At 42.0% G+C, this 12,353-nt stretch overlaps 1 protein-coding gene across 1 annotated transcript in view; it reads left to right on the top strand.

Annotated features, from left to right (window-relative positions):
• Positions 1–12,353, top strand: part of ARHGEF26 (Rho guanine nucleotide exchange factor 26) — a 380,358-nt gene that overhangs the window by 270,156 nt on the left and 97,849 nt on the right. Inside the window, exon 11 of the mRNA XM_069213320.1 lies at positions 392–546. Coding sequence (XP_069069421.1) covers positions 392–546 — 155 coding nt within the window. The remainder of the gene's footprint in view (positions 1–391; positions 547–12,353) is intronic.

Raw genomic sequence — 12,353 nt, 5'->3', positions numbered from 1 at the left:
TGTTTCACAATTGTATGTCAAAATGTATGCAGAAATATTGTCTGAAAAATTATTTTCTAATTATCCTTCTAAAAAATATTGTCCCTTTAAGTGTAGATATTGTATCGTAAACACATAGGAGCTAGATAATAAATGTATGTAGTAGTTACAGTACTTAATGCTTCCTAACGATTTCTAGGATGATGTGCATTTGTGCGTATTTGTTTGCTTCTCTACCTGTGTTGGTGTAGTTGTCCCGTGTTCCTTTACTTTAAGGGCTTGTGTTATGTCATGCCTCATTTTCCGTTTGTAGCGTTCCTTGTCTCCTTTCGTACCCCGATGATATCTGGTTAGTTAATTAATTTCATGTGAATATCTTCATGAGATTATAGATATTATGCTTTATTTTTAGCCATTCCCATTGGTATCTTCTTCTCGCTGGCTGCTAAAGAGGGGAGAGTTGACCGCATACGTAGAAGACACTGGAATTTTCTCGAAACGCACTTCTAGACAGCAGTTCTATTTATTCCTTTTTAATGATGTACTCATTATTACGAAAAAGAAGAGGTAAGTTTACATGTTCTCTCTTCCGAGAGTGATCTTGCCATTTCTATAATGCTACGATACAAACTTAATGCTTCGTGTGAGAAAGAGCAAAGACCGCGCTTGCTGAAGAGAATACACAAAAAAGTGTTAGTCGAACATTTTTTTTTTTAATTCTACTGAATACGATGGGGTGTTGAAGGAGACAAATAGCAAGTGGACGACTATGGCAGAATTGATTAGTGCAGCCGGAAGAGCCTCCAGTGGTGGAACCTTTGCTGATAAGAACTCTGAGGGTTCAACCACGATTCTCAACGTGTCTGTAAACTATTGCTTCTAAACCAAGGTACCCGTCTTTACATCCACGAAGTCACTGTAGGGCAGTTACATTGAAAATTATGAAAACAGAGGGTTCCAGGACATTCTGGTGCTAGGAGAAAGCTCCAGAAAGGTTTCTATCACTTACAAATATGGTAGTGATCAGGGCCAAAAATCAGCAGTCACACTAAGCAAACTGATCACAAACGGTGTAGTCTTTCATAGATCAGTGCTCCTTGACTACTCTGGGAGTAATAAGTCATAGAGATGCAAAAATGTGTGAAAGGTAATGCCTACCATTTATCTTGGGTTATCTTTCAGTTTATAATTCAAGAAAGATAGCACAGTGGACCTGGGCCAGGACTGCCAAAATCTAAAACCACACAGAAACTTGAATCTATAAAAAAAGGTGCTTCCACTGTGCAAAATGGAAAGGGTACATCATCTTTAGCTATTGATTATACACTGTTATGGGAAGCAGTCTCTGGCGTTTATCAAAGGAGGAGGTCAGTTAAATTTCATCGGGCCAATATGAACAATATACTAGTGCTTAGAATGTTCGTAGTGCCAGGTGGCGTGGTAGAATTAGTACCTCAAGGCTGGCACTCAAGAGAGTTATATAAGGCATCAGTAACTAGTGATATCAGATGTAATTGTCCACAACAGAGGTTCCATTGTATACAAGAACACTCAGTTGAGTGATTAGCATTTACTGGGGAAAAATGGGAGCACCCTGTTTATGGAGCCAACACACATCTAATGATAATATAAATGTAAGTCCTAAGATGATGGTTAAAACTATTCTGGACTGAGGTGACTATTTCTAGCCAAAGGGATACACACGCCTGTTCGAGGGAAGTGATCCTGGCTCCCAAAGAGTTAGGCAGGGTGAGTGGTAGAGCATCTTGATCAACATACATTATGATTAACATAACTTTGACATGCCCTCTAGTGCTTCGTGATGCAGATGATTTTCTTTTTCACAGACCTTGTGCTTGATGTTCTTGGAAAGGCTGTTTTCCTTGTGTTTTGTGGCTGAAAGGTCTCTATAAGATTAACCATGTGGCTGCCCTTGAGGTACTGGCAGCTCCTGTTATCACAGGTCTGCCGGTAGGACTTCTAGACACAACAGCAGATCGTCTCAGCTAGCATCAAGTGAAAAGAAACACAACACTGCTGCCTAGTCACATGCTTCTTTTCCACTGATGTTGCATAATGTCCTCATAATTTAAGATAAATTACTCTTAGTAGTAAAAGTATGCCTCCATTTATGGATAACTGGGCTACTGATGGTATGCAGAGTGAGCAAGAGTACTGCCACCCTTAAGAATCATAACCTCAACCTGGTAGAGAAAGGGTACTTTCAAGGGTGTTTTTCACAGTCTTCTATATTGGATAGAGGACAGGGATGACAGATGGTCACAGGAAGAGGTACCTACTAAGTGATTCAATGAGTAAGTAGATGTGCGTACACAACATTTTTTTTTAGCATGAACTAAGTTGTGTGTGGGTGTTCCCGAAACAATTTATTGGTGCCTTTCTGTTACCAAATTGAAAGCGGGGGAGTCGAGCATCTGTCCGTAAGGGCACTTTCTAGAAAAAAAGGAAATCTAAAAAGCTTGTGTACTCAATCAGCAGCTGAACTCTGTATCCATGTTGCAGTGCTGTGCTTTCTTGTAGCATAGTAGCTCGGATGAGCTTTTGCAGTTAGGCACAGCAGTATTTAGGCCCATATTTATACTTTTTGACACAAACCAGCGCCGGCGGTGGTTTGCATAAAAAAATATAGCGCCATTCCAACACGCCAGGCAGGCGCCTTATTTATGGATTGACTCTAATCCAGGCAGCGCCGGTGTAGAAAAAAATGGTTGGTTGTGCGTCAAAAAATGGTGCAAGTCAGGTTAGAGTAAAAAATCATGACTAACCGGACTTGTGCCATATTTTGACGCACAACCCCCATTAAAATTACTCCTGCCTTAGCAAAGACAGGAGTCATGCCCCCCTGCCCAATGGCCATGCCCAGGGGACTTCTGTCCCCAGGGCATGGCCATTGGGCACAGTGGCATGTAGGGGAGCCCCAGTGAGGCTCCCCTATGCCACTTAAAAATATATATATATATGCTTACCTCAACTTACCTGTACTTACCTGGGATGGGTCCCCCACCATGGGTGTCCTCCGGGGCGAGTGGGGGTGGCGGGGGTGTCTCTGGGGGCAGGGAAGGGCACCTGTGGACTGCTTCCATTGTCAGTGACCATGGAAATTAGCCTACAGGTCCCTTAACGCCTGCCGTCACCCAGGCGTTAAAAACAGTGTACATCAGGCTGTGTGCCATTATTTAAGGCCCGCCCCCTCCTGTGCGTCAAAATGACGCAGGAGTATAAATAAAGCGCACAGACCTAAAAGTCATTTTTTTGTCGGGAACACCTACCTTGCATGTCATTAAAGCAAGGCGGTTTCCCACATCCAGAAAATGACGCACACAGAGGAATTTTGACGTTCGCGGTCTCAGGCGTCATAGTACAAATATGGTGTAAGGTTTGCACCTAATTTGCGTTAACATTTTTTACGCAAATTCGGCACAGAGTATAAATATGCCCCTTAGTGTGTACGTCTGTCTGTCCTCAGATGACTAGTCCAGTGGCCACTTGTCCTGTGAAAGGTGTCTGGCCCACTAAGCAGTGGTGTAATGAAACTTGAGGGGGCCCCTGCACAGTACATGGAGGGGGCCCCCCCTCTGGACTCTTGCAGGAGCTCTCAGACCAGACTACTGGGCTCAGGGGTCCCCCTAGAGCTCAGAGCCCCCCTGCACTGTGGGGGTGGTTTGGGCCTTTGTTACGCCACCACTACCAAGAGCTTTCAAAAGCTCTGAAACATATAACTAGTGCTTAATTTGAGCCGTTGTTGCAGGTGGGGGGGCACCAGCACTTATTTTTCTGCATCAGGCAACTACTGTGAGCAAAAGACACATATGGGAAAGACAGAGGAAGAGAAGGACGAAAAAGGTTCACAAAAGGAGAAAGCAGAAAGCTGAAAGATGAGCTGAAGGGGCAGGGATAGGCTGTAAATGGATTAAAGAGGCCCGAGATGACTTTAGGGTTACACTGCCACAGTATTCTGCACTCTCACATTTAATTGCAGCAGCTGTAATATTTTGTAAGTTTAAGCCGCTTTTGCATAAAAAAATTATGCAAAAAAAGTATAAATAAGGGCCTAAGGGCCAGATGTACCAAAGGGTTTTTCCCATTCTGTGTCAATGGGAAAATGTGTTCGTACATATGGCCCTAAATCCCTACAAAAAACTTTGCGTCCCATTTTCATCACTTTTGTGCTAGCAAATTTGTGTTAGTAAATTTTGCCTTATACTTATATTGCAGCATTCTTGTAAACAGCTGCCTTAATGGAGGCTAGAGCCCAGGTAATCTCCTCACCTAGTCACAGATAACCTCCAGCAAAGCAGAGCTGTTCATAGTTGCTGATCCAGTTTTTGAAATTTAACCTAAACTGTATTTGCGTAACCTTTACCTGTTTTCTTATGTGTGGAATGTCCCTCTGGCGTCTCTGCTTCTGAAAATTAGTGCACTGGCTTTTGGTTGGGAGGTATTCTTAAAATCGTTTGAGCCTCGCTCCATTTATGTGAAACGCTTTAAAGCGAATAAAAAGAAAATACCCTTTTGAAACAGTAGCAGTAATTGAGGGGATGCGTGTAAGGTCAAGTTAGACGTGAAAGATATAATACCCAAGAGACGTATATTTTGCAGGTTTCACTGAACAATAGTTAGTATGATTATCTATGTGCCTAGTAACTCCCGTAATTCACGATCAGCTTGTGTATATACCAGAAATGCTTTGGTTTGAAAAATAAAGTCCGAATTTTCAAAAGAAAGATATGTATACATTCACACGAATTCTATATTGTTGATATTTAGCCATAATACTGAGGTGTTGGTTAAAGCTTTTAATGCATTCATTTCTTTAAGGTATTTTTATTGTGGTAACATGCTCATTCAGGTCAATTTAAGAAACCCTAACAACAAAACATATCAATTTTAATATTTCACAATGTCACACTTAACACTCGGAACCTATCACAGTGATCTTTATTTCATTTTATGTTTTATATGACTCCCACTTTTTAACTCCCACAGCTGTTATCAGCTGTTCAGGAGTAGACGAGCTATAGAGAGCCAAATATAAAATGGCTACACCTGCTACCATCCCTGCCCCATAACAAAGCCAGGGCCTCATTTACAAAGATTTGGCGTCTTTTTGCTGTGCTGCCCTATTCCAAATTGAAGGGCCCAGAATGCACCAAATTTGCGAGATACAGTGCGTTTCTGTCCTTTCAGCCAGTACCGGTGCACAATTTTGTGCCTAGCGCCAACGCAGGTACCCGGTGTCTGAATTGTTGACAGGATTGCTTTTTTGCAGAAGGGACGTTTTTCTGCACAGAAACAATCCATGCAGGTGGTTTCCTTGTTCTATGTGTGTTGCAGGAAGCAGCACACATGGAAAGAGGAAAACACAAGGAGAATTGAAAACATTTCTCATTCGTTACGCCTGCTCTGGGGAGGCATAAGGTTTTGGCGGTGCCCCAAGTTTACGTGATTTTGTAAATCTGTGGCAGTGTCAAAATCCATGGGTGTTGCCTGGGAAAACCCACTGTAATTCCCATTAAATGCCTCCTTGATGCAGAGCAAGGCATTGAATTGCTTTGCGTTGCGTTGCCTTACTCAATATCTATGAGGACATGCAAAACCACGCAGGGTGTCTTTGCGTCGCCTCATATATATGACTGAGAGGCCTGTGCCACTGCAGCTTCTAAAAAAGTGACATTCCGGGAACGCAGGCCTCATGCATATAACCCCTTTGGTGTCCTAACGCACATCTCTGCTATCCCCTGGTCTTTCCTTGCCACCGCTGCAGAAACTTTAAAAACAATACTTGGTGACCTGCCAGGCTCGCATACCACCCACAGCTTTCCCCACCACACACCCTCCCAAATATTAACAAAAATATACATTATCTCCTGCCATTCACCCCCACCATGCACTTTAATACTGCTCACCCTAACTAAATTTTTTTAAAAACCTGGTATTCTGCCACCCACCCACACCACCTCTCTCCAATTCCTTTGACTCCCTGTCCAAATACAAAAACAAATATGCATGGCATCTTGCCAGCCACCTCCTTCTGCATTTGCCCTCTGCAGAAATTGCTACCCACATCGTTATGAATTGCCTTTATGCTTGCACTGCATTACATTGCATTTGAACTTAGGAGGTTTTCTATGGGTGGAGCATGAGCGTTCCCATGCATCCACCAATGGCTTTTGAGACATTCACAGATTTACTAAAGCTAGTAATCCTGGAAATGCATCAAAATGCTATTTCCCCAGTGAGATAAAACGAGGAGAAATATCTTAATTTCTCCTAATTGTTTCCCCTTTCCACATGTGCTGCAGAAGAAAAAGCCTCTAAGGATTGTTTTAGTGCAGGAATGCTCAACTCTTGCACTAAAACAATGCTGCCTGTAATGCAGGCATGCTTGCACTATGGTGCAATGCTGTCTGCATTGGTGCGGGAAGCACACAGATTGCCAGCGCACGGAGAGAACAGAAATGCTCCATGTGTTTGTAAATATGGAACATTTCTACTCTCTCCTTTTCACGCAACACAGTGCAGCAACATTTCTTACTGCTGTGCATTGTATGAAAATAGCAAATATCTCCCTAGTCTTCTGCCACCCTCCCCACCACTCTCTGTACCTTCCGGCCCACCTCTCAGCACAGGTAGTTTTGTGTAAATTATCATACCTGTTAGAAAAGAAGGTCATTTTAACAAATCACCCCAATAGAGAATTAACTTTTCTTCTTTCTGTGCTAAACGTCAGAAGTATCAGCAAAGCTGAATAGGCCCAGATTTTCAAACATTTTGCATCTGGTTTGTGTTACTAATGTAAGGCAAACCTGATGCACAATGTTGAGATGGGAATTACAACCCAACTCAAATTCTGATTAGCGTTTGATTGTAAGCAAAAGTAACTTAATGCTGCACAGTCCTCTGCCTTGCTTTACTTTGCATTAAATGGGGCGTTCTATGGGTGATGAATTGCCATTCCCATTGGCCCATCCATGGGTTTTGAGACCAATCCCTATCTACAAAGAACAGTTCCCTCTTAAATCAGGCATAATGTCTCCACATTTTTCCTACTTTGCATGTGTGTTGTGTTGTACAATGCACATACAAACTGGGAAATGCCCTAAAGCATAGTATTCATACTGGAAGGTTTCTGCTCCAGCACAAAACCTATACTTCTAATGACACAGGCCTCCTTTCTCTATGGCGAATGGGTATCTGCATTGATGGATGGCTGCCAAAAGTGTGCATGCACAGGGAGAGAGCAGAAGAGCATCACATCTCAGTAGTTGTGGTTGTGTTCTGCTCTCTCCCATTCACGCCGCTCAGTGCTGCAACTTTACTTCTTGCCCTGTGTTGGGTGACCTCTCTGTAAATCTAGGTCACAATATCTTGTTTTGGATGCAAAGTTCACACAGGGCACTACAATTCCAATGGAACATGCAGACATTTCACATCCATCCCACACTGTCCTGATATGACAAAGGCCGGATATCAGCTATAACCCCAACAGTACTATACAATACTAAAGGAAAAACGATCTGCTCACAAAATACACACTTAAAGCAAAGCAGTCAGCAATACACACGAACATTGTGCCTATATCCAGCAAAGCACAGATCTGCCATATAGTTAGATATCACTGTGTCCGAAACAGAAGTTGCAACCATTATATGCCACAAATTAATAATACACAAATATCCAACAGCCAGGCTGCAGACTTGTCTTCTGACCTAATATATGCATAGCCAATGGAAAGGTACCAATATAATTTGCCAGCAGCTGAATCTTTATGACAAAGTGACCTATCAAAGAAATGGTCCAGGACAAAATGGACCCCATTCACAAACTTACATTTGCTATGGGAAAGATGAGACTTGTTCTTGTAGTACTTCTGGCTTACTCCTGAATTCTAACAATAGTCCAGGAGGAATCTTGACTTGCTGCTAGCTTACTCTTGCAAATTAATAGTAAAGTAAGAACACGTCATTGTGAACTGGGCCCAAAGTGATAACACAACATTACATGCTGCATCAGACATGTCCATGATGGAAGCCTCAGAAACATGCTGAAAGTCACTCTGACATCTGATAGTGCTATGAAATCATGCCGATGGCAGAATGTGTGCTCTGCAAATGCATCGACCCTGACATAAAATAGTGTGACAACATTAACTTTGAAGATTACATTATTATTAATAATAATAACAATGATAATAATCATCCCTGGTATCCCTCAAACTAAAACCATTTGAAAATATGGAAAGCATTGCAAGTATTCTGCAATGAAAATAATAAACAACTCAAGTAAATGCATGCAACTGCATGCATAATGTGCAATAAGTATTTAATAAAATACAAAAAATTAATTAACATTCAGCAACTTAAATAAAGACCATGTTTTTGTTGAATGTGTAGAATGTAGTTCAAAAGTAATAGTTGTATTCTGCTATATTGCATTGGGGTCAGACTCTAAAAGTAAGTCACCTTGATTTTTATCTTAATTTTAAGAGTGAATATAATCCAATCCACCCTATGCCTTTGAGCAAAGCACTCACTACGAATGATGGGTGTGATGAGCTTGATGACACTCCACACAGGGTACCTTTAACTGGGGTTTTGCCTGGTGATTTAGCCTGTGCAATGGTATTAGTGATTCCTATGGATTAATTTCACAAAATTTGAAGGAGTGTTGTTTCCGTGTATAGGCGTACAAATGATAAAAGCAGATGAGAAATTCTCCTGCCCCCTTAACGTTATAAATGTTATGCTAGAGAGTCTATGAAATCCAGCTGGTGGGTTTTTAGGAATGCAAATGTTCCGGAAATTGAAAGAGTGGGAATGTATTCCTCTGGACACCAATACTACTTCCAGTCTCACTGCTGAAACAGGGTATCCTGATTCAACATAGTGACTGGAGCTCTTTGACAGTATTGATGTGTATACCACCTCTGTCACCTACCACCCCACTTTACTATATGAAAGGGGTGCTTTCAAAGCAATGGTTAGATATTATGGACAGCATGATATGTTTAGACTTTTTACAATATCTATTCAGCAAACTGACTTCCAAGGAAAACGTGTTGTAAATATAGAGTATGTGCCTTGATCATACTAAAACTCAATTTACAATTCACAGGTAAAGCTCACTAATTGTTTTTTTCAAGCTTTTTTAAATTTGGTTAGCTTTGAGGTTAAGGTCGCAATGCATCTTGCATGTAGAAGCACCTGGTGCCCAAACACTCAAAATTACCTCATGCACAATTTAAAAATGTTCTCAACTGATTTACATCAAGGGACAATGTTTCACAAAGAGAGAGGAAAGGAAAAAAAGGTGTCAATTAATAGGAAAGTGCAAACAATTACTTTTAGCAGAATTGTTTTACCGGTGTTACTAGTCAGCAAGAATGCGACTATGATCATTTCATTTTGGCACACTTTCTAATCCTAGTGGAAGTTCTGCCAAAGTGTATGAAATATATCATTACATGTCTTTTAGCACTGTAGAGTGATATTCTTAGCTAAGGAATGTCGCTCAACTTCATAAATAGCAAAACAGCTTAAAGGTCACACAGTACAATGGAATGCTGCCCGTGTGTGAATTCAACCACATCTAGGTGCCAAAGATCCAACTGTACATTTGAGTATTCAGAAAAAAACAATGTAATAAGTCATCAATGAGCACTGGCACTTTACCATACATATGCTTAAATGTATGAATAGTACAAACATATATCTGTAAAAAATTGTGGGGGTTATTCCAACTTTGGAGGAAGTGGTAATCCGTCCCAAAAGTGACGGTAAAGTGACGGATATACCACCAGCCGTATTACGAGTCCATTATATCCTATGGAACTTGTAATACGGCTGGTGGTAAATCCGTCACATTTGGGACGGATTACCACCTCCTCCAAAGTTGTAATAACCCCCTGTGTTTCTAATTCTGGCGAAAGTGAACCCTACCAACTCAAACTGGGTATCCCAAAAATATTTCTTAGAGAATTTCTGTTCATCCGCTGGTAGCTATGGGACAAGCAGCAGGAAATACGCAGAGAGGTTTGTGTTAAGCCACAGCAGTACCATCAAATAAAAAGTCAAGAAAACAACAGAATTCAATATCCAAACCAATGTGGGAAAATAGAGAAAAATGCAATGAGCAAAACAACATACAAAATCATTAGAAATTTTGGAAAGGGAACCAGAGATATAAATTTAGGGGCATATTTAACAGCCCCTAGTGCCACTGGAGAAACACTTTCAATGACATTAACTCCACCTTGAAAATATGGCCCCTTCACACGCAGCACTTTGCGTGGTAGAGGCCTGCAATAATAGTTGCTGTGGGCGTGCCACAGCAACACTCATTGCATTTTGATGCTGCCCCAGATTTACGAGTTTTTGTAAACCTGAGGCAGCACCAAAATCTAACGCCACCCCATGGGTGAGATTAGCATGGCGCAACGAGGAGAAATGCTCTAATTTCTCCTAGTTTTGTGCTCTGTCTGCATTCTGCAGCACACAGAGAAAGAGCAAATTGCCATTTAAGATTGTTTTTGTTCAGGAAGGTGTTCCTTCCTGCACAAAAACAATCTCCCCCTCAACGCAGCAATCCTTGCACTATGGTGCAAGGGCTGCTGCGTTAGTGCCCGGCAGCATATTTAGCGCCATCGCAGGAGGGAACACAGGGGTGAGCCGTATTGTAGTTAATAAGGCGCATCCCTGCGTTTTGAAAATGACGGTGCGCAACGCTGCCAAATATGGCACAGTGATGCGCACCGTCATTTTCTCTTAAATCTGGCCCTTAGATTTTTAGGAAAAAAGTGGCAAGAAATCATACAGATCAATTGTAAAACAGCAGTTCATGGTTGACGGGACCAGTGCACGATTTCAGACTGACTGCTAAAGAGAGGAGGTTGAATCCCCCAATGTGGTCATCCCAGTCAGTTTTTTACCTTTTGACTTAGTATCTGAAATTAAAGATAACATTCTTCAGCTGGGCAAAGACTAAGGCTGTGGCCAGCGAGAGTCCCATAAATTCAGATACATTATTTTCAAGCTCTCACTGATACTGTTGGTTTTGCCACCAAGCACTTCAGGTGGGAGAAAGCTGGATGTAGCCACAAGGTCGCTCTATAGGTCAGATAGATTTGCCATCCCTCCAAGTTCAAGGGTTTGTCTCAAAATCCTCCAGCAGTGCAAGTTTTGAAGCTGTTGCTGGGGAAGGCAAGTAGGGCGAACATGGATTTCTTGTCCACTTTGGATGTGACCTGTCTGGGCAAGCCTCAGTACCTTAGCAAAGTCCTTTGGAGATAGAAAATATGATTCCCACTTTTCTCCAGCTGCAAGGGAACATTCCTTTTAGTCAGTCCTATAGCCCCTGAGCCATCATTGTCAGCTTTTTGGCCCCAGGAGCCTTATTTAGAGTTTTGTGAAAGAGAAGATCACCAAAAAGTACTAGCTGCCCTATCCTCCATATGTAAAGTGCCAGTGACATCATGCACTCTTAAAACAGTGGACTAGACACCCCACCACGTTTTGGAGGATGTACCACAACCACCAAACTCTAAATGAGACTCTAGATATCTTTCCAGTCAGGACTTCTGCAGGTTCAGTCCTCTCAGGTCAGCTGGGCCCACTTAGAATTAGGAAACCTGCTTTTGTGTCCCTGGAGCATGCAAAAAATACGCCAACTACTTAAACCTTGAAGAAACGTTTTAGTCCCTGTGCGCCATCAAGAATCAGGAGTCCTGGGGTCCTTGAGTTCTCTTTTCCCCATCATGAGTCTTCTTTCTTCAAACAGACTTCAGGTGCAGTCTTCGCAGGAATGTTTTTAGGAGGTGGTAGTGAGATGCCTGTCTTATCTTATGCACTAGCCAAGGACTGGAAAATGTTCCCTACCCAATCCTGGACACATTCTGACCCGTTGATAAACTCCTTTTGTTGAACTTCCACTTTTCTATTGAAAAATTACACATACCACAAACCACATGTTTCTAGATGACTGAAACCTTCTTCCACCAGGCCCGCCTCTCTTCAGTTCTTTAGCCACTCCCATGCTTAGACAAGCCGTTCTACCACCATATATTGCTCTCCCTTCTGATGAGTGGAGCCAAAGGATATAAGAGGGCTATGGAAATTAATGGTGGCAGAAAATGTCTGCCCTATGTGGGATCAGCAATTAACAGAAAATGTGTTTAGTCTGTAATTTGTTCTTCCAGCTGTCTTGAACCCCTCTCAGATGGCAACTCCTTGAGAAGTGTCCAGTAGCTAACACCAGCCTGTTCTTGGGGTACAGACGTAGGCTTTTGTCTTCTGATCCAGAGTCAATAACTTTTCAAGCCTAGCGTCGTTTTTTGAGGCTAAGGAGGCATAAAGGAG

Source organism: Pleurodeles waltl, chromosome 11 (assembly GCF_031143425.1).
Source record: "Pleurodeles waltl isolate 20211129_DDA chromosome 11, aPleWal1.hap1.20221129, whole genome shotgun sequence".
Lineage (NCBI taxonomy): Eukaryota > Metazoa > Chordata > Amphibia > Caudata > Salamandridae > Pleurodeles > Pleurodeles waltl.
Note: the sequence above shows the minus strand (reverse complement) of the source record. Positions and strands in the feature narration are given on the sequence as shown.